Below are 22219 nucleotides of genomic sequence, written 5' to 3'. Positions count from 1 at the left end.
ATAACCCTCCAAGTCCTCAGGATGGGCTGCTAGTACCAAAAAGGACTCTGAAACCAGGAAAGAGCACATCTGCTTGTATCTCCAGTCTTGACCAGAAAAATAAACCTTCTGGTGACTGTGGTGACACTGCAGAGAGAGAAGTCTTGTTCTTCCATCAACGTAAGCTTTCACTTTTAGGGGTAAAACTTAAGTAATTTGAAATTGGGAAGTTAATGAATGGAAGTTGCATGGCCACCAGTGAGACCTCATTTTTTTTTTTCCTAGTAATTTCAGACTATTTGGTAGTAGGAAGATCTTTCTCCCATTAAGCTCTCTTAGTACTTCAAACCTGTCTCCATCTGCAGATAATTAGATGAGGTGTTTTGGTGAATTTTTGTAAATGGTCTGTTAAAACTATTGAAGAGTATTTGATCAATTTGGGAATTGGCTTTTAAATCAAATGTATTAAACAATGATTGCTCTTCATGGTTTTTCTCTTTTTGTATCTTGAAGAAACTTTGTGCAGTTTATGTAAGCAGTTTCCATTTCTTGGCAAATACTGTGTAGTGGTCATTGGCTGCAGTGTGGGGCAGTCCAGCATTGGAGCTGGCTTCCCAAAGAGGTTGTGCAAGCTCCATCCTTAGAGGTATTCAAGATCTGGCTGGGGAAAGCCCTGGGCAGCCTGGTCTGACCAAAGAGCTGCCCCTGCTCTGAGCAGTACGTTGGAATAGAGACCTCCAAGTCCTGGGGACTGTACCCTTGTGATAAAGGTACACAATCAGCTCTTTGGAAACTTGAGGTTCTGTCCCCAACTTTCTGCCAACCATCTTCCTCTGGCCTTAGGTTTTAAGGAGAAGCCATGTCCTTATGTGGATTTGCCATGTATAGTGCAAAGTGAAATTCACTTCTTACATAATTAGTGATCCCAGTCTTAAAAATGGGGGTTAATTTAAACAGGATTGTATTTATTAGAATGAGACTGGGCTTTTTTGAAGAGAAGCTTCGTAAAAGCACAGAAATTAAAAACGGGTGCTGTAGTGTCAAGAATGTCCTCTGAGAGATTAATATTTAGGGTAGGAGTATGGTAGCATGTGGAAGTTGTGTTGCACCATTGCATCCACCCCTTCTTGACTGATCAGGACAAAAGTCTTTTCTGGGAGGCTGCAGATAGCTGCCCTTCTGTTCCTCCTGATGTACATGTAATAATGGCCATGATCAGGCAGTAGTGCTGTGTCTTGGCCTCAGGAATTGGACTTGCAAGACATGAAAGCTGTGGTTTCACAGCATCTTATACACAGAAGTTCCATGCCAACAGTGTTGGTAAAAGGCAAAGACAGATTTCCCTTAATTCCCCCCCAATTTTATAGCTTGCTTTCAACGTTGAGTGTCGATACAGTGAATTTTTGTGTCTGCTTGAAGAAACAAGCCTGTTATTAATAGAACATGAATTTCTGTAGCTTATTACAGTGTTCTTTCAATTCTCTAGCCATATTTGTTGGAAATGCCTGAATTTGCTAGGAGGTCATTATCTGAAAAGTATTAGCATGCCTTTGGATTTTTTGTTTGTTCCTTCCTCGCTAACTAGAGGAGTTAGTCTGTTAAATGGCACGTAGTTGAAAAAAAAAAATTAAGGTGGTGTGTTAAGGCATGCAAAGAGGTACGCTGTGGACTTAAACAGTTCTGAGAAAAAAAGCTTAGCAGCTCAGCTCGAAGAAGAGGCTTGAGCTAATGATTATTAATATTGTCTGTATTAATACAGACTAAGAGATGCATTGGTTATATGCTGCATAGGTGTTTTGTAGAATAAGTTATGAAGTGACATTTATGTTCTTACAGGATTAAATAAAAGTGTGTGTATACACTTGTGCAAATGAAGGTGGAAGTCAGATCAAGTTTCTCCTATATGAGACTCTGTGAAATTAAAGGTATTCATAAGTACCTTTAACTTTTCAAAAGAATAGTTTAAGGATAGCATACAAAATACTAACCAAAAAAGATTCAAAACACCATCAAAGCAATTCCTAAAACAGATTTGGTAGTTGGATGAGAAATGCTTCAAATGGTGTTTTAACCTTGTTACATCATTGCCAGGCAGCAGGACTGTCAAGTTAATTGCCCCAGCATATTCTTTGGCTCCTCGAGATGGCTCATCTGCAGTGTATGGACTCGATATTTATGGAGGCTGGCGTCCTGACTCATGGTGCCTCTTGGATTGAGCTGAGGTGTCTAAAGAGGTTACTGTCTCCAGCTGTCCCTCCTGGGGGTGTCTGGCAGAATAGCTGATGGTGGTGTTGGGCGAATTCGGAGGCTTGGGTTAATAATATGGTAGAATGTATACTGAGGCACTAGGCTGGGCAGTGATTTGTTCTGAGGAATGGGACCTCTGGCAATGTGGTCAGCTGGAGGCAGTAATGTCTTCAGCTGCTGCTGCTAGGTCATGGAGGAATCATTGGATCCTATGGATAGACTGTGTTGTTTACAGTCCCAATATTGATGGAGGTTTCCTGTGCTGAGCTCTCTCGGATATATTTGTTCCTTGGCCCCTTCGGCTCTGACTGCAGCTGCCATGCTCAATTTCGAAGAAACAAAATCCTTGTTGGTGTAGTAATAAATGTGGTGGCTTGAAAACAAGCTTGCAAGCTTTTGAATGGCCTTATATTTAGAAGGCACTTAAGTATTTATCACAACTGATTGAGTTCCTTCCTACTTAATGGCATAATCCTGATAAGACAGTACTGCTGTGCAGACAACCTTGCAACTTGTCGTGGAGCAGGGTTTCCTCCCTCAAACCTGTTCCTTATACAGCTTGGGCATAGGCTACCACCTTCCTTTCTGGAAATGTTTCCCAAGCTTGAATGCAGAAAGAAGGCAGCTGAGTGTGTCTGGAGACTTAAAACCTCTTCCACCTTAGTACTTTGTAATGTTGAGACTGTGTTCCTGCTACTGTCAGAGCTGTTTGTAACCTGCTGTGTATCAGCCCACCTGGGAGAAATGGCAGATCCTGGTTTTCAAATATAGATAGATTACCCGAAATATTACAGCAGGCAGACTAATCATTTGGCTTGAATTTTAAATAGTGTCATAAGAAACATTCTGCATTTAACTGTTGGCATTTTTAGTTAACATTTCCCTACTCTAGCTCATTTAAAATGGTGTTTGTGGAAAAACTGAATCTAATCCTCATTAACTTGCATGGTAGTTGTTTGCAACGACTTTGGCTCATTGTACTTCTGTGTATCTGGCATATAAACCCTGGGATTGTCGTCATCTTCTCTTCAGCATGCAGAAGAGCATCGCCTGGCAGTAAAGTGGCTTTTTATCAATACCCTTTATGTTCAATTGCTTGCAAAATTCAGTAGTTCCCTATAGGTTTTCTCATCATTAGTGCTAATTAAGCTAGATGCCCCTGAATACATGTATGAAAAAAAAACTTATGCAGTAGAACAGGATGTCTTTAGCTGTAGAGTCTTATAGACAAGGCTGGAAGTCTGGTATGGCTTCCTGGGAGATTCTGGGTTGTATTTAGAGGAGATCAGGTTCAGAGTCACTTCCCTCCCCCAAAGTAGAGGGGGATCCTGGTTCTGAAAGTCAAGCTGTTACAGGAAGCATAAGTAATCTCTCATAGCATAGTCTATTCTCTCATTGGGTTTAAAAAAAGAATGGCTCTATCTTATCTAGTGATGACAAAGCATGAAAGTAGCTCTGTTGGTTTTGATTTCAAAGCTGTGAGATGGAACTAAGCCCACCAAACCTCCTTGATTCAGGTTTAATATTCTCCTTTAAACAAGCTCTTTATGGAATGAGAGTATCGCTAAGTGGTCTCTGTTAGAACTGATGGCATTTCATTACACTTAAAAGGATTTTTGTAGCATGAAGTGGGCCTGGAACTAGGTCTAATGACATTACTTTGTCAATATGGTACCTCTTTATGCCTTTCTTCAAACAGAGCAAAATAAAACTCCAGGCTACTGTGGCTGCAAGAAAAGCTGAAAGTGTGACTGCAGCATGACTGGTGCAATAATGTCTTCCCAAGGGAGCCCAGAGCTGAGAACTGTCCTTCTGTGCAGTGCAGGCTTTGATGAACTGTTATAACACCCCTCCCTGTCTGCTTCCCAGCTGGGGGCGGAGGGGAAGATAATCAACACACAGAGCTGACTTTCTAGTGTCTTCTTTTTGTGCTTCAAATAGAGGTTTGCTTAGGGGGAGGGTATTCCCATCAGATGTTTGAAGCCTGGAGGAGGTGTGATGGCAAGGGAGGGTACCCAAGGTGCATTCAACAGCAGCTGGTGCTGCTGAACCTGGAGCTGGCATATCCCAAACAACTCCAAGGAACAGGATCAAACTAAAATAGCTTGGGGTCCTCTGTCCCATGGTTTTTATTAGACTTCCATTAGACTTGAATCTAATCCATTGAGAGGCCATAATTATGCTAGCTAAGACAACTTTACCTTGATTAGAGGACAAATCTGGCAATTTTCTGGTAATCTGGGGTTCACATCTAACCCAAATTAATGTGATTCTTAGGGATGAAGGTGTTTGCTCTGTGACAGGATGCATTTAAGTGGAATCTCATTTATACAATTGATTTATCTACCCATATAGCAGTCTAGAGAATCGAAGTGTTTTTCTTTAAGTGGTCCTTCCTGAGTAGAGATTGCAGTAACCTATCTGGGATTGTGGTAAGCTTGCTCAGTTTATATTTTGGAAAACATTTAGCAGCACAGAGGTTTGAATCAGGGAATATATTCAACCAGCAGTGGTCTATCCTTGTCCCTGTGGCACAGGTTAAGGGCTTCGGAATAGCAGCAGTGAACTTACTTAGGTGGTGCTTTGGAGTAAGGAGTAACTAATGCAACTGTTGCTTTATTAAAAACAAAAAAAAACCCTCAATGTTTTTAATTTCAGGCACTCACAGTTTTAGCAAAACAGTCTTTTGATACTGAAACTTCATATGCTTTGTCTCAGTAGCCTTTGTTTTTATGTGACAAAATACGGACTTTGAGCTGATGGAGCACAAAATCTGAGTGCTGTAATAGCACCTTCCTATGCCTGAATATAGCTTTGGTTTTAAAAACTACAAATTAGTATGCTAGTGCATGCTTAGTGACACTAATTAATTTGCCTTAAAATATCAGTCTGCTCTAAAAACACTCTCAGGTATGTGATATTAATACCAATTTCTGTATTGGTCCTGGGTGCTGAACAGTCTGCAGTGGTGGTCATGGTGTTGGATTGTAACCTAAATTTCTAATCTTTGACTTTGATGCCTCAAAATGGGCATTGGAAATAGGCAACCAGGCTATAAGATGGTGGGGCTTGGGACTGGTAGAAGAGACAGGATCTCCCTCAGAGGCCAGGGAGTGGAAGCGCAAAGTGAAAAAGACTGTAAGGAAATGGAAGTGAAGAGCAAAAGCTGCTGTTCTCTCTCCTTCCTCCCACCAATTAGGTCCCCCAAAACTGAAAACAATATATCCATGTTGCACTTAAATATGGGGCCATGGCAAGATAGGAATTGGAGTTAGAGATACAGAAGTAGAAACGGCACCATATTAGGTAGAAGTAGAGTTGAAAGGCTTTGGTATATTCAGAGAGGAAAATACATATAGTCCCATGAGAGGGACAGAGTCATCTACTTTGTGGAAATGGCAATTCCTATGGTCACAGATCTCGTTACCAAGTCACAGCTGAGGCATTTGTGATTATAGTAGCAATTGTAGAGTGTGTGTATGGAAAAGGGAGAGGAGCAGTTGGCTGCAGACCTTTAATTGTAACTAGTGATGCAGTTAAAGGCAAATACAGTTAGATGCAAACCCCCCCCTTTCTCCTGATTTGAAGGAGTAGATATAGCACATACCCATTTCTCATGGAAACTCGCTGGGCTGGGTGCCCCTCCAGTCTGACCCCTGAGGCGTTTCAAACTGCAATTTCAAGTACAGTGTGAGCTGCCCCAGGGGTTGGTTTGGAGGGCACCTAGCTCCATGCTGTTCCTGCAGAAGACCACAGAGCATGCCAATCTGGTCACTGCCTGGAGAGTTGTCTTCTTGCGGCCTCCCAGCATCCACAGTCTTTACATTGGGGATACTAAAGGGTATATCCATATTTATTTCTGTTAATATCTGGCATGGACCAGTTGTTCATGGATTACTGTTGTCAGGTTCACTCTGCCACCATCATGTCTTGCAGGAATAAGTACCTGGAGTGTGTGTGTGTGGTTTTTAAAGTGTGATGGGGAGGGGGGAAACCCTCATCTGTCCCAAATCAATCTTCTGGTGAGTGCCTCCTAGTTCTAGTGTGGAGGGACTTGTTGAACACCAGTCTTGCTGTTGCCTTGTTCATAACCCTTATGGTAAGGCAGCTGCTCCATTCCTTTAATCAATTTAGTTGCCCATCTGTACGCGCTCTCTAACTCCAGTGTGTCCTCCTGGGGTGTGGAGAACTGCACGCACCATCAGGATGCAAATGTAGCAAAGCTTTATACAATGGTAGAACTGGTGGTAAATACTCATGCTTTACTGTTTCTCCACTGGTCTACCCTCAACATGAAGCCAAGCTTCCAGACATGTTTCAGAAGCAATTTATTCTGTAATTCCATTTGTTAGTGCTCTCCAAGGTCATAGGTTTTAGCATTAAATAAAGCAATTGATTTATCTCACAGATTGAGAATAAAGATAAGCAGCAGAGCAACCAGAACCCTTGAGAATGTGTTTACTTTCTAGCAGCTCTTAGTGGTATTTCCATAGGATACTGGTCATTAACTTCTTGGGAAAAAGAAAACAGCGACTTGGGAACTGGAGATGTCTCTTCTGTTTTCCCTAGAACAAAACAATTAGTTCCTCTCCATTTGATTTTTATAAGTAAATTCTCTTGCACACTTATAAATCTTTTTCAAATATCCAGGAGTTTTTGTGTTCCCAAAAGATTCCTTATAAAAATTTAGCTAGTCTTTGTTGGTCAGAAATGTGGAGTTTAAAAGTAGGTTTAAAAAAAAAAAGGAGCAATTGCTAGTTGTTTCTAACTTGCACATCTTTGAGGAGCAGGGACCACTGCTAGTCCAAAAGGGGAACTTCACTGGATGTTCAAATGATCTAAAATATGGCTTACCTCCGGTGCTTCCTTAAAAAAATGAAAATAATGTCTGAACTGGTCTCCCATTTCTAGAGGAAGTTGCTTCATGCTGGGGCTGAGGTAGGTTTGTAACACACAGACAGTCGGTGCTCCATCTGCCCTCTGAGATGGTGAAAACTTTCATTGTCAGTCCCGTGTTAAGTCTACTTAAAAATAGTGCTACCAAAACACATTGCTCTTATTTTAGCAGGATGTTAATAGCCATTGCACTCATGTTTTATGTGTTGCTTTGGCTCACTGGTGGCTCTGTGCCTCACACCACATGTGAAGTGGATGCTGTTGTCTAGCTGGCTTCTCTCTTGACTTGATGGCCTTTTTGACAAAAAGGATAAAGTATTTCCTATTACTCTATTGCATGTTATCATTGTGCTAATGGCTAATTCAGTTTGACTGTAGAAATGTATCGCCTGCAAACCAGAATGTTGTTGTTCTTCAGAGCTGGCCCTGTTGTGTCTTGACAAAATAAAAACTAAGTTCTCTTGTGAATTTTCATATAGGAAAGCTTGTGCATAGGCAAGTGCTTACATTGAAACAAAGACTTCAAGCAGTAAGTGACAGGAATACCATTGAGCTAGTTAAATGCAAATAAGCCTTGCTTAATACTAAATGTATTTAGAAGACTTGTAGGAAAAAGGATGAAAATAACTGTTGCTATGCAAGTGAGCTGCTTGTCCTAATACTGATTAGTCCAGGGGGAAGCAGAGCTTTGCAAATATTAGGAATAGTTTTATATGATAAATAATCCACTTGATTAGCTACTTAGATTGTTCATATTTTTCTTTGTAAATCGCTTACTAAAAGCTGACTGGCAGAAAGTGAGAACACTTGTACCAGGACTGTGCATAGATAATGGAGGCCAAGTGTGTGTTAGGCTTGCTGTGTTGGGTTTACCTGCCTCTCTCTCAGCCAATGAACATCTGTACAGGTCATGGTTTATTTCTGCATCCGTTTTCTCCCTGCAGTGTCTCTGCTGTTTCAAGGTCACAGGCCTGACAATCAATTTCATTGGTTGATGCTTTTTATTAATTTTTTTAATGGTGTGTTAACTTTTTTATAGACATATTGAAATACTCATTTGTTATGTCTACAGCATGTGTCTATTGAAAAAAAAAATTTGAATTAATGCTAGAGAAGCAAACCCACCCCAGGTGAGAGTTCTATTCTGTTCTAATAACTTGGCTTTTTACCAGACATTGTAATACTTTTTTTTTCTTCAGCCGCAGAAGGCTAAGGGTGTAAGTTGAATCCAAGTAGATGAATCGCTGCCATCAGTTTAGTTGCGCTTTACCTGAATCCACAGGGCAGTGACCAGGAGCTGAGACAGCGGGTCAATTAAGATTGTGGTACAAGTAAATCTATTCTATTGTTATAGAGGCTTTCGATTATAAAATTCTTCTATAAAATAGGGTGAGCTGACAAGACAGGCCTGAATGGTGCTTTTGTCCTGTTTGTATAAAAAGTGATTAGACTAGGGTAGATCTGGGGCTGGAGGAGAGCAGTCTGTCTGCTTAGATGACTTCTTTCCCTCTCCCATTTTATTTAAATAGATGCATGCTTGCTTGCTTTATTCCCCAGCTGTAAGCATGTTCCTTTTCTTTGTCTTTTGGAGGCTCGCGATTTTGCATTTTGACCCAGCTAGCTCATTTCTCCTCTAGCAAGCAAGCAGTTGTGAGTGGGACTATCTCCTGCCACTGCTTCAGAGAAGTTTAGGTGCCTGAGTTAAAAGGCCAAGTTGCAAGCTGTTTCATGGAATTATTTTATACCATCAGACTGCATATCAACAATCCTTTCTCCCCATAGTTTAAAAATAACTTGATATCTCCTTTACAAGGACTTAAACTCTGGCATTTAAATTTATCTTCCCTTGAAAGCATTGCATTGCAGTGCCTTCAACTTCTCAGCTATGTTGAGGGGTAGAAAACTAGCTGTTATAGCTATGGGGGCAGCCTAAAGAGCTGTCTTGCTTCTTGTGATTGGATTAATGCTTTCTAATTGTAGAAAGGTATCTTAAATACCCCTGCTCTCAGGATTTTTCAAGCTATATGAATGTGAAACCTGATCAGTGTAAACTTAGTTTTCTCTGCTGCTGTTCAGAACTTGCTGCCTGTGGCTTTTAAACAAGTGCTGTGGCTTTAAAAAAAAAAAATCATGATAGGGACAGCAGAGATTAAAATGAATTACTGAGTGGAAGAACCCCAAAAGAAACCTCTCAAAGTGGTAGATTGCTTGCTTAGCCAAGAGATTTGAGGAGAGCTGGTTACTGACCATACCAACCTGGAGAGTCGGGGCAAATGCTACCCCCAAGTCCTTTCTGGGAGGAGTAGCAAACTTTTTGTCTCACTGAGGCTGATGCTCATGAAAGGGGGTACATGTATGTGCACATCTGCCCTGCCCTGCCTGCAGTGACAGGGGCTGCAGGCATGAGCTCCTTCTAGGAAGCAGGTTTACTTCCCTGGTTACTAGGTGTCTAATAGATTTCTCTCGAGCCCTTCCAAGCTGCAAAGGTAGCAATGACATTAGCTGTTTATAACCTGCTGCCTGTCTTTCTCTCGGATTTATTTCATGTAAAACCCCAGGCTTTTCTCATTTGCAGCTTAACTTTGTTATAAGGTGACTGCTTTTACTTCCAACTTCATTGATATCTATTACAAACTTGCCCTGCAGTTCAAGAAAGAAGGTGCCTTGGGTTTCCATGAGCAACCCTAAGTGGAAGTCATAGTGTGCATGGCTTTTACAGTACTGATGATATATGTTTTGAACCTCTGTTGTTACTCCGGGAATTTAGAAGGTTTTTTTCCACAAATACTGGTTTGCCCTGCATTAACACTTAAGTTCACCAAGCTGCTGTATATAGGAGCTAAGGGATGCAGCAATGTAACCAAGAGAAATCAATGGGCAGTCATCCATAGCACGTTGATTGTAGAGCGTACAGCTGAATGTTAAGCACATTTCCAGGGCAAGCTGTCAGCTTTGACATTTGGGTACTGTGCAATGTAGATGGTGTAGCTGAACTGGAAAACCTCTAGAGCATCTGAACAAAGATCCTGGCTGTGGGAGGGAGATTGTGTGACCACAAAAAGTCCGTTTCAGTAAATGGAGATGTGGGTGTGTTTGGAGGGGATTAGAAAATGGTGCCAGAGAGCAAGAACTCCACGCTGTTGACGTGTGTGCCAGACCTGACCAAGGTGTTCTGAACAGCGTATTTGCTAACCGCAAATTGTGATTCTCGGCTCTGCCATACTAAGACATTTAGGTGGTAAAATACTCTGCTGGTAAGTGCACGTGTTGTGTTACACAGTTCTCAACCTATGCTTTTGTTCCTCAGTATTGAGTTCGACCGAGACTGTGACTACTTTGCCATCGCTGGGGTGACAAAGAAGATTAAAGTCTATGAGTATGGTACAGTCATTCAGGACGCGGTGGATATTCACTACCCTGAGAATGAAATGACCTGTAATTCCAAAATCAGGTAGGTGTTGACTTTGCATTTGAACTCAGAGGGCCTTTTCCATTTGCTTGTTCATGTGCAGTGACTGTTTTGCTTTCTTTATCCATTGTGGGAATGGGAGGAGAAGGGAGGAAAGCAGGAGCTGGTGGAGAGCTTGCTTTGAACTCTGGGTGGGATCCGGTGGCACAAGCACTGTTACTTGTGTATGCCAGGCTCATCCAAGGTAATAGCAGGCCCACATATCTGGAGGGGAAAGGGACATAGAGTAGTGAACTGCTTTTGTGTTCCTTGCAAATGCTGTTGGATACCTACTCAGTTAGGAGAGTAAAAGTGGAGCAATGGATATGCTCCAGGTAGAGTCTTAACTTGTCTCAAGGTAACTTCTGTGCCCAGTTCTTCCTAATAGCCACCAAGTCCTTCATGCTCTCTTTTCTTCGTCAACCAGATCCTTTCCATTCTGCTGAGAGGCTGCTAGTCCTCAGGAAATGTGCCTCGTTTGCACCTTCTGCCAATGAATTTATGTCTGCCTGAAGTACTGTTCTGCTGGATCTCATAATATCAAGCTCTTGGGGAAAAGACCTTGCTTGGTTTTTGCTTCTGTGCTGCCATCATTACTGTCAACCTATTTTTTTATCTTCTTAGATGACTTAAACCAAAGAAATACAGACCACCATGTCAGAACTTCAATTGAAAGAATCCAGCTAGCATAACTTAAAAATCCTAATTCAAACATTTTGTTAAAGTTCAAAAGTAAATAATACAGGCAATCAAACCAATTCAGTATTATAATACAAGTCTCCAGCATCTTGAACGAACTCATTTTGTTTTTACTTGGTACTCCACATTTTAAAAACAGTAAAGCATAAAAGTGTGTGTAAGTAATAAATTTATATAACAGTCTGGCTTCCATGAAGACAAAATGTTGTGCAACAAGATTAATAATGTTTGCAAGCTTGTTTTTCTTTGGTACCCCACATTTAAAAAACAGAACACCAGCCATAAAAGTGTAAGTAATAAATTTATATAACAGTCTGGCTTCCATGAAGACAAAATGTTGTGCAACAAGATTAATAATGTTTGCAAGCCTACTTTATAGCATAGAAGTCACGCTTAGTTTTGTAGTTGACAAGTTTCTTAAGATAGATCAGTCACTCCTGTATTGCTCATGCTGATTATTCTCAGGAATTGTGTAACACTATTTTATGAAGGAAAAGATGTAAATGCAACTGACCCTGGGACTTGCTTTCAAGATGGGTAAAAAAACAGTCTGAGAGGGATTTGTATTGATAAGCCATACTGATTATGGAGCTTGTGTTTTGCTGGACTTGTGAAATGTTCAGCATTTTTGCCTGAGTCAGAGCAGAGTTCACTCCATTCAGCTTCATTATTCTGAAGAGAAGAGCAGAGTAATAGGAGAACCAGCTAGCAGTTGATTAATACCTTTTGCCTTAATTAGAAGGGGAAAAGCAATGTGTGTTTGGTATTTCTCAGTCTGCCTGAGACAACTTCCAAACTTGCTTTGCAAATTTGACAGGGATCTACCCCGATGATCCTGCCAGGCATTAGAAAGTTGTTTGTTCTCCCTTCTCTGGCAGCTGCTGGTGAGGAGAGCCACGTTAGCGCCTTCAGTGATGTTACTCTTGTCAGCTTTGTGCTCCAGACAAGACACTGCTTGCATTTAAGATTTCTTCTCGTTCTCAAATTTCATGCGTATATACATTATATATCTGACAATGCTAAATGCATTGTCCTCTGATGCTGTGTGCCTCAGCGGAGGTGGACAGGGTCCTCTTTCATTTCCTTGCCCTAGTTTCTCTCATTCCTCCGAAGAAATGCTTTTCTGTGCTCCCCCCCCCCATTGGCACCTCCACATTATATCAACCTTCCTTCGGCTCGTGGGTGCTTCTGGTTTTGACAAATAAAGTTAGGCTGTCAATCAAATGCATCTTTGCTATATCCATTAGCTGTGCTGCCAGTCACTGGTGCAGGGGCTCGCTGGCGCAGTGTCGAGCAGCATAATAACTTGCTATTCTGAAGTGGTGTAGCTTGAGAGAGAAGTTATATATGAAGGCTGTAATTTCATTACGGAATATTGCAGTATGCTGAAAATGTGCCCACATTATAATAAAAAATCTAAACAAGTGGAGCCTGCTTTTTGTAAAAAGCCTTGGCTTAAAGCTGTTGATCTTAATTTGGGTGGAGGTACAGCTTCTTTCAGAGGCTTACTCTACCTGCTAGTGCCCTTTCTGATGTCAAAGACGGATGTATTTCTGCTGTGGCACATGGGTGGTACCTCTCTTCCCAGCAGAGATGCGGGGGTCTGTGTGCAGATGGGATTTGGTGACATGTCTCTTCTCCTGAAGCTGGCGTGTGACACTGGCACGGCTCGTAATGTCCCTTCTGTCCTCACACAGCACCAGAGCTGTCTGTCTGCAGGCGCTTTGGCTTTCCAAAGATGTGTCATGGGAAGCTCACCCTAAATTGATCCTGGTTAACCTTGTTCAGAGTGATGATGCTGGAACATAAATCATTAGCGGTTACATTGGTGACTCAGCTTTTGGAGGAGCAGCAGCTCTGATGGGCTTTTATAAAAGCAGACAGGTGACAGCATTTGTGAGGACTTGTCTGGCCAAGAGCAAGTCTGCTGGCCTGGAGCAGCTGTGGGAAGGGAAGCCCTTGCTGGGGACAGGGCTGGCACTGGCCCAGCCCTGCTCTGCTGGGTGCCTGCTGAAAGGTTGAGCTTCATGCCAGCAGTAATTGATTGTAGGCTTTTCTGGAGCAGAGCCCTGGTACCAGCTGTAGCTGAGTCTTTCTTCCTCTTTTCCAACCCCCTTTTTTACACCCACCTGCTTCTTAAATATATTATTTTTTCATCATCTGCTGAGCTTTCTCATCCCTATTTTTAAGAACAGGGAGGAAGTCAGTGTGTCGGGTTTCTGGTAAATGTGCATCGTGTCCCCTGTGAATGACAGTGGCATAAGCTTCCAGGAAAAACACAAGATGACACATAAATCCTCATAAAAATCCCATTTACAGATTCATAGCTTCAGTACAAGAAACAAATCCTGGCATTGTTTAGTAGCTATAAACAGCACCCTGCGAGCTAATTATGACATGCTGTGTCCCTAGCTATGGCAGACAATAATCTGCGGCTCCCCCTGCGCAGGAGGAGATGGGAAAGGATGAGAAGAGGATGAACGGCTAGCAGCAAGCCACGGCTCTTCTCCGATTTGTTCAAGAGGCAGATTTGTTGTTTTGCCATAGGTTGCAGGAGGAGAAAAATAAGGAGATCTAGTGTTCAGGTAAAAGAAATTGGCTTTAGGCCTTGTTAATCTACAATAGGTGATGTGCAGGTGTGGTTAGGTAAACATGCTTTTGAAATCCATGTTTAGTATTCTGCATGCTCACGACTGTGTTTTTGCATCATCTGTACTTCAGTGATAGATGTTACCACAAACCTCTAAAATCAGCTGCATCTGTTTAGTCAACTGCAGTAAAAGCAAAGCATCAGTAGGCTTTTTTTTAGGAGGCTGCTAGTATTTTGTTTTCATTTTTTGGTGTCAATAAATCAAATACACGATTGCTCTATCCTAATAGCAGTTCATGGGCATATTGCTGTCAGTTTTTAAAATGGCAGTCAGTTCTCACTATTAAGTTTAAATTAAGCAAAAACTTGCCGTATGGTGTTTTTCAGTGTAGAGTCTTTGCTATTTGGAGAGGTATGAGCTCTCTTTAAGCTGAAAAACCTTACGAGTGGTTGTATTATATGCCCATATTTCCAATGCAGAAAGCATTTGACACTAAACAGGTTATAAGGAAATAAGCCTTCAACTTTCATTAATTCCACTTTTCAGAGTAACTGCTTTACTTTGCAATAAGATGAAGTTTTTCTTTGAAAGTATTTGTCTCTTAACCCTACTAGAGGTTTTCTTTGGATTGATTAGAAAAAAGTTGTTTGTTTTTTTTTTTTAAAACACTCATAATGGTAATGTAATTCTGTATGTCTCTGAAGTATTTGGTTAGCATTGTTATTCATGTGGATGTTCCTTGCAGTAATAGATCACTCCCTTAAAAACTTTTCAGTCCTAAAACTACTGGGCATCGTTTGACTCATGGTAATAGACTGGATCTGAAACACTTGGCACTCAGAAGCAGGTCAGACCACAGCAGTTTGTGCCTTATTAAAAGCTTTAACTCTGTTTAACTCTTACTGCCAGAGGGGCGGTTGACACCGGTAACTTGATCCTGGATTTGAGACATTTCAGCCATAAAAATACTGGCTCATGAAAGAAACATCAGCGTGACTGACAACGCTAACCGAGCTGGCCTACTTGCGTCTCCAAATAAAATGAAGGATGCACATAAATCTTTACGGGGTCAGGATTTCTGTGTCTGGATCGGATGCCGAGGTTAGAGTGTTTCAGAGGTTGGTGATTAGCTTTCAACTAGAGTTTCTCCAGGCTAATCTCCTAGGAAAGAAAGCTATCACAACTTATGGCAAGATAAACCTCTGGGGTGTAACTGTTGCCCTGTTTCTGGATTAAAGAACAAAGCAAAAACTGAAAAAATACAGCTACTAGTATTTAAAATAAAAAATGGCCTTACACAACTCCTTTTAATCCAGCACTGAGTTATGCATTATCTCAACCTTAGGTAGCTATTTTTTGTATCATATCTCATAGCCTCCACATTTCAGTTTCTCCCTGGATGTGACTGCAGGCCATCTAAAAGTTGTCTACAAAAGGTTAATTTTATGTACTTGTGGGGTTTTGATGCTTAACCTGTTTGAGGACTGTGTAAGCTGCATTTTTGGTCCGTTTCACCTTTGCCCTTTCCTTTCCCCTTCTCCAACTTGCTCCCCCATGCATTTTTGAGTCTGTTACTCAATTTGTTACCCATGATAACATCTCAAGGGAACCCAAAAAAGTAGATGTTTTTGAAGTTTCAACAAAATTGCCTGTGTTGGGCATGGAAGAAAGATCAGCGCTTCCCCTGAGGGGAGCATGGCAGTAGCTTCTCAACCTTTTGTAGGTCCCAGTGAAGCCACATGGAAGAGAAACACCATAATGTCCCAGCTCCAGGACAGCTGCCTTTCAGGCCTGTGTTGTCGCAGTTGCCAGAAAATACAACCAAAGGACAGTCAGCCCTTGGTAAAAAGTATTCTTTACCTGGAGAGGGAGCTCCCCTCCACCTGATCCAACCCAAATTGTGCTCTACAAAGGTTACTTCTGAGGATTTAAGTTATAAAAAGCTCAGGTATTGCAATGTCAAGGAGAAAACTCTAGTTTCAGACTTTGTAAAGAGAGTTGGGTGGTGATGAGGGGAGAATTAAAGCAGAGAGCTGGAACAGGGATTGTTTTTGTCTTATGATCCTTTAATTGTATTCCTTAAATTAAAGATTTATGGTGTGTGTGACTTAAAAGGTGTTAATTGAACCACTTAGTGGCTGCAAATCCCTAAACATTTTTCACCTGTCAGTTCCTGTTTTCCCCTCTCAGTGTATCTACAAATGCTTTCCAAGTGAGTGTTAACCCCTTGTTAACACCATCAGACTTCAGTGAGACAGAATGCTTAGTGTGATCTTTGCTGTGCCAGACCTAATGGACATGCTTTTGGGCACAAAAGTCCTTCATTTTTCTCCATCTATATTGATGGATCCAATAAAATATTACCTCTGCCTACAAACCTGATATTTCTTATATCCTTAGATCTATCACATCTCAAGCAGCACTGTTAAACTGTCCTTTATATTTTTCTGCCTACTCAGTAATTCCTAACTTTCATCATTGGGGGTGATTTCTTTTTTGACAAGATACAGTTACGTGATTATTCTCTTCATAGTTCAGCTTGCAGTGCCCAGCTCTCTTCTGCTGGTCAGATGTGGATCTTGTGCTCCACTAGCATAGAGCATCCATCCTCTAACCAGCCAGGGTGGCACCAGCATGTCTGCCTTTCTCTAGGACTCTCTCCACCTGCTGATGCTGCCCAATGTACTCTCAAAGCTGTCCAGATAGAAGACCGGCTTCTCTGAGATTTGGCCTGGGGCTGTATTCTTCCTGCTTTTGTGTGATGGCTAAACTTACAGATTATTTTTTTTCTTAAGCTGCTTGAAGCCCTGACTTGAGTGGAGATAAGATGTCAGGGGGAACAGGTTTGAACTGATAAATGTCTAGTGCAGTGTCTACCCCCCTGCCATTAGTTGGAGACTGCTCCCAGCCCAGAGCCTTGCTGTGTTGTAGCTCTAGGGCTCTGAACTACTTTTGCTTCCATCAGTGGCTGACTGCTCTGCCTGGAAACAAGACTCCAGACATCAGACATGGTTATGTCTGGACTGCTGCAACCTTCACCTCAGTCCTGGTGGGCAGTGACTGCCAGCTTCATTTGGTCCTCAGGGAGCCACTTAAGCCTGTCTGAGGCTTCTAGTAAATCATAGACTGTCAAGACCTGCTTTTCTGCAGGTACCTAAAGGTAGTAGAGCTGGTGTAATGATAGCTCCTTGATGATACATTTGTGGACAGTTGTACCTACAAGGGTTGAGGACGCTAACATTTTCTAATTAATGACATATCGTGAAAGAGGTGAAATCAGGGAAAGCATTGCCTGAGCTATATCACCTCAACCATCCTCTTAGCAGCTGGTGGTTAAAGATAATGACTTATATTGGGTAAATAAGACTTTTTAAGTTTCTGAATGCAAAGTTTTAAAACCAAAGGATGCTGTTATATGAAGGAAATGTGCAAGTGTGTGAACAGACTATAGGTAGATAGAGGTGCGCACCTCTATAGAGGGATAGATAGAGGGAGTAATGTTTGACAGTTGAAAACAGTGTCATCAATGTCATCATTCTGTACTGGCCATTCTAAAGAAAGCTCCCAGTGATCCACTGGGGAAGGTGTGTCCTGAAGGTTTTCTCCAAGCATCATGCAGTGGCCGTGAGAGGCTTGCAGAAAGCTGCTGCTGTTGGATGACTTTGTCTCATTTCTGTAAGTTAAAGATTAACTTGTGCAGACAGAGGAAGTCAGAGCTGGAAGACTTTTGGATCAGTCGGTGAAGTTTCCTGCTGATGCAAGCACCAATAGCATGTTGTTCCTTTCATGTATTTCTTCAAATTTGTCCTAAAAAACAGTTGTTTCTTGCCTCCCATTATTTGGCTGCTCCAGAACCTCAAATAAGCTTGTTGATTCCATGCAGCTAAATAGTGGTGAGCTATGATTAGTAGTTGGTGTTCATAGTCCCTTTGTAGTTACAAAACTCACACCCCAGTAAGTTAAGTTCGACCATACTCAGGAGCAGAACACCAGTGCTGCTTTAACAGTGTTTATATATTTTTAACTACGTCAAAAAAGGAAAAGGATTTTTCCTCTTCTGTGTGTAAATGCTGTATTCCTAAGGAAAACAGGCTGCATGTGTGTAGTGGAACCAAGAATTTGCCAAGGTATAATACTCCTAAATCAGTATCCATGTATCTACATCATATTTCTATGTGTAGCTGCACTGATCAAAGCAGTACTAAAAAGTTACAGAATCATGGACTTCCAGTTTATATTGTTGGTTAAAACTCGGCCCCAAGGCTGCCATAATCTAGTTAACTGTGTCAGAGCTGTTTGACCTGCATGAATTGGATCTGTCAGTTCAGCTTCTGCTACATGCATCACAGTTGATACCAACTGGCGTGCTTTTGTGCCAGATGGTCCAAAAATTGGTGAACAAGTATTACAAATTTTCTTCTCTGTCACATTTTTCGGGAGTCAGAGTGGAGGCATAGTGCCAGAACACTACGAATGTGACTTGGCAGTGTCACTGCTCTTGTTTTGTCTGCTGATGGTTAGAGTTTGGTGGAATTGTCATTTAGTTTTGCACAGCCACTGAATTCAGTTTAAAATATAAGCCCATGCGAGATATATTGCAGCTCTTGATAAACTTGATCTCCTAAACTGCCCATAGCAAACAAACTGCTGTTTCGTTCTGGATAGGAAGTGGAGTCTTTCCTCACTTACAGAAAGCTGGAAGTAGTTTCTCAGAAGTCAAACTTCCATTTGGGCATAGGTACAGGTGTAGAACGCTACATATGTGCCAGAGGAAAGGTTGATTTACCATTCATGCAGCTATGTGTTTTACATATATAGCTTCTGTTAGGTAAGTGGTTATCTTTATGGTAATAATAATAGTAGTAGCTATTGGCAAGAGGCTAAGAAGTCAAACCTGAGCTCTCTGAGAATTTGTGTGGAATTCAAATAGCAAAACAATCGCAGTATTAGAGATTAATACATTTTAAAAAAAAAAAAAATCCTAAGCCACTTAATATTGAGGGAGGCAATATCACTTAAGCCAATAAAGCTTTCCTTTTAGTTTGTGGAGGAAGGTTTGTTATATTTCTGGTGGGTTTTGGTTTTGTCCTTTCCTGGGTGTTTTAGTGGGGTGGCTTGATCAAATGCTGTGTGCTTTGCAAAGACACTAATTGCCTGATGTATTGCAAGAGTGACTTTTGTGTTATAAGGTATGATTTAATGTAAGACTGACTGGGGCTTTTTTCTTTTTAAGCTGTATCAGCTGGAGTAGTTATCACAAGAACCTGCTAGCCAGCAGTGACTATGAAGGCACCGTCATCCTTTGGGATGGATTCACGGGACAAAGATCCAAGGTCTACCAGGTAACGTGATCAGTGAGCAACACTTTCCCACACCATGGACCATGTCAGGGGAGCAGTATTCAGTCTGAGAATTGGCTTCTAGTCCAGCAATAGGCTTTTACATTCCACAGGGTGAAATGGATGCTCCTTCTGTTTAGTAAATGTGTCTCATCGGCACAGCTTTATTGAACTGTAGTCCTCTGAGGGAGGCAGCTATATCTTCTTGTCACAGTCATGAGGCAGTTGACATTTTCTTGCTGCTGCTTTCGGGTAGGGAATCTGCACAGGGAGAAACGAGTTGGCAGTTGTTTGTCTCGCCTTTCTTTAGAAACCTCTGTCTCTCCATACCTGTTCCACTTCAGTCTTTGTCAAAAGCCTTTTGTAAAATCCTGCAGTGATTGCTGCTGCAGGTGCTTGTAAAGCAGAAGAGCAAAATGCAGACTTAAGTGGCGAGGCTGGGAGAATGGAGTGGTAGGCAGAACCCTTCCCAGTACAGTCCTGTGCTCGGCAGAGCAGCATACGCACGCAAGTGGGCTGAGCTCAACAGCGAGACCTGCTTCAGGAGGACTTTCTGGCATTTTGACTTTTTATCCAATTTGAACATGGTGTTTCTATATAATGGATTCTGAGAGGCTTGTGATCAGGACAAGGAGGTTGAAAGAGAAGATGGTCCGTTTGGGGAGGGGCTGGAAGTGCTGCACGCTGTTGTGTAGGTAGCATAGTGCATTGAAACTGGTCAGTGACAATGAATGAACTGCAGACTAGCCTTCAGTTTCCCCTTCTTGACAGTTCAACATAAGTTTTAATTCCTATTTAAGCCTTTGTTTACTTTTTCATTGTGTCTTGGCCATTTTATAATGCTTGTTTTCACTAATCCTTTGCATCTCTCAATTAAAAATAAATTATACTGGACAAAATAAATCTTGTCTGTTTTCCTCTCATATATTTTGCATTTCTTTATGAGGCTGAATAATGAACCTAGAGAGGACCAGCTGTTGCTTATGTTAAAACAAACTAATTTTTGCTTCCTATCAGATTACTTGAATTTTTTATTTGGATTTGCATAGAGGCATGCCTACTGACATCTGCTTCGCATGTATTAGAAATCCTTTAGTGACTTTGTCCTGGTGAGCTTTTCATGTCGTCATCTTGCAAGGCTTTAAACAAAGGGTTTGACTGAATTTTGGGTTTCATTCATTGCAGTGTTTTGCTTCCATGTGGGATGTGCCAGTGTAGCAAATACAACTCTTCGGTGTTTTGGGGGAGAGCATGCAGCCTTGTAGGAATACTTGTTTGAGTGGAAAACCACAGGATTAGACAACAGAAGTTTTGTTTACTAACTCAACAGGAAGGTGAGAATTTCCTGGACTTTCAGAGAGGAGGTGTTTGAAATGGCTTTGAACGGGCATCTTACTGGTATTGGGAGATACAACTGTGATCTACTAGAATAAGAAGCAGCACGCAGTGGAACCACAACCAGTCAAACTGTGCTGCAAACACAGGTCTTCAATGTATATATCCTGAAATCATTATTTTTTTTTCAACTAAAAAAAAAACCAAACAGTTTTAGTTTTTAAAATTGCGGTTTTACTGTCTTCTGCTTTCATGGCATGTCTAGCATACTACAAGCATTGGTCTGATTGGGAGAAAAGATATTTTTTGAGAAACCGCTAAACACAGTAAGCTTCTCTGTCCAGGACTCTCCTGACAATTTATACCAAACAGCATGTGTTTTTCCTTTTACTATTTTATCAGATTACAGCTCACTACCTTGCAATATTTTTCTTGTTTCCCTAAACAGGAGCATGAGAAAAGGTGCTGGAGTGTTGACTTTAACTTGATGGACCCAAAGCTATTGGCTTCAGGCTCTGATGATGCCAAAGGTATTATTCTTTTTCAGTCTCTGTGCAGAAGGCTTACGTTCTGTGTATTCCCTTTGAGGAACAAAAATGTGATATTTCAAGTAGCTGATTCCTCAGCTGCCTTCAGTATTGTAGTTGACATGGTAATGTGTCAACATATTACTGAGCTGTTCAGATCTTAGAGAAGGAGAGGCTTCCAAGAATTAAAGATTCTTGGTACGATGTTCACATTTTTGGGGTAATATGCTCTCTAGCTAGCATTTTCCAGGACACTAAAAAAAGCAAAATGTGTTTTAACATTAGTTAAGCTTGTTGAGTTAAAGCTTTGGGGCCTTTCAGCATGTATTTATATTTCAAAAATGAGGTTGTCGGTGAAAAAGCAGAAGTTAAAAATGCCTGCTGCTGTTTTACCTGTAGCTCTGAATGTTAAAGGCTGCGCACAACGCGAAGCTTCCCGCTTTCACAATGTGCAGTGTGTTTCTCAGAACTTAAGAGTCAGATGGTGGACTGAATGGGAGCGCTGGCAGCAACTCTCAGCTTTCCACACTCTGGGGTCCATTTGATGAAGGACTCTTGGAGAGAACCCTTAAGACAAGCCCTTTCCCAACATACTGGCAGAAAAATGTTCCTCTTCTAAGAAGAAATAGGAAACTTCTAAAGAAAAGGATAGCACTGAGCAATATGTAGTATTCTTTATCCCTAATGAACAAGATTTTATCTGTAATATGTTTACAATATTCAATTAGAGTTATTAAGCAGCAAGAGCTTTAGAGTTCCTTTCATAGTTAGTGGGGATCAACTCTCCCAGATGGGCTGATACAGCTCTGGACAGAGCTCTTCATGATTTGCTTTGAAATGCTAAATTAATTTTTCATAAACATTAAACCTTGCAAGCTGCTCGCCCCTCTAAACTGCTTTTAAATTCTGTTTCAAAAGAAAGCTGTATTAGTGTTCCTCAATTGCATTTGGCAGTCTTAATGTAGCTGGTAATTCCATTTACAAAATGCAGCTTTAATGATTATTTTATATTTAAGGTGGGTTTGAAATGTTTTTGATACACTTCCCTCCCCTTTTTGGTGGAAGTCAAGAGTGTTTTCTGTGTGTTTAAATGCAGCAGGAGTGAACATTCACCTTGTAAATTATCAACCTCTTCATCACATTGCTCTCCACTCATGC

The 22219-nt window shown here is 41.3% G+C and overlaps 1 protein-coding gene across 2 annotated transcripts in view; it reads left to right on the top strand.

Moving 5' to 3' along the window:
• The window catches only part of RFWD2 (ring finger and WD repeat domain 2), a 132532-nt gene that overhangs the window by 46392 nt on the left and 63921 nt on the right, over positions 1–22219 (top strand). For both annotated transcript variants that reach the window (XM_019471175.1, XM_019471174.1), the window contains exons 12-14: positions 10430–10573; positions 19094–19202; positions 20983–21064. In XM_019471175.1, the coding sequence (XP_019326720.1) occupies positions 10430–10573; positions 19094–19202; positions 20983–21064 (335 nt within the window). The remainder of the gene's footprint in view (positions 1–10429; positions 10574–19093; positions 19203–20982; positions 21065–22219) is intronic.

Source organism: Aptenodytes forsteri, unplaced genomic scaffold (assembly GCF_000699145.1).
Source record: "Aptenodytes forsteri isolate BGI_AS27 unplaced genomic scaffold, ASM69914v1 Scaffold289, whole genome shotgun sequence".
Classification (NCBI taxonomy): domain Eukaryota; kingdom Metazoa; phylum Chordata; class Aves; order Sphenisciformes; family Spheniscidae; genus Aptenodytes; species Aptenodytes forsteri.
Note: the sequence above shows the minus strand (reverse complement) of the source record. Positions and strands in the feature narration are given on the sequence as shown.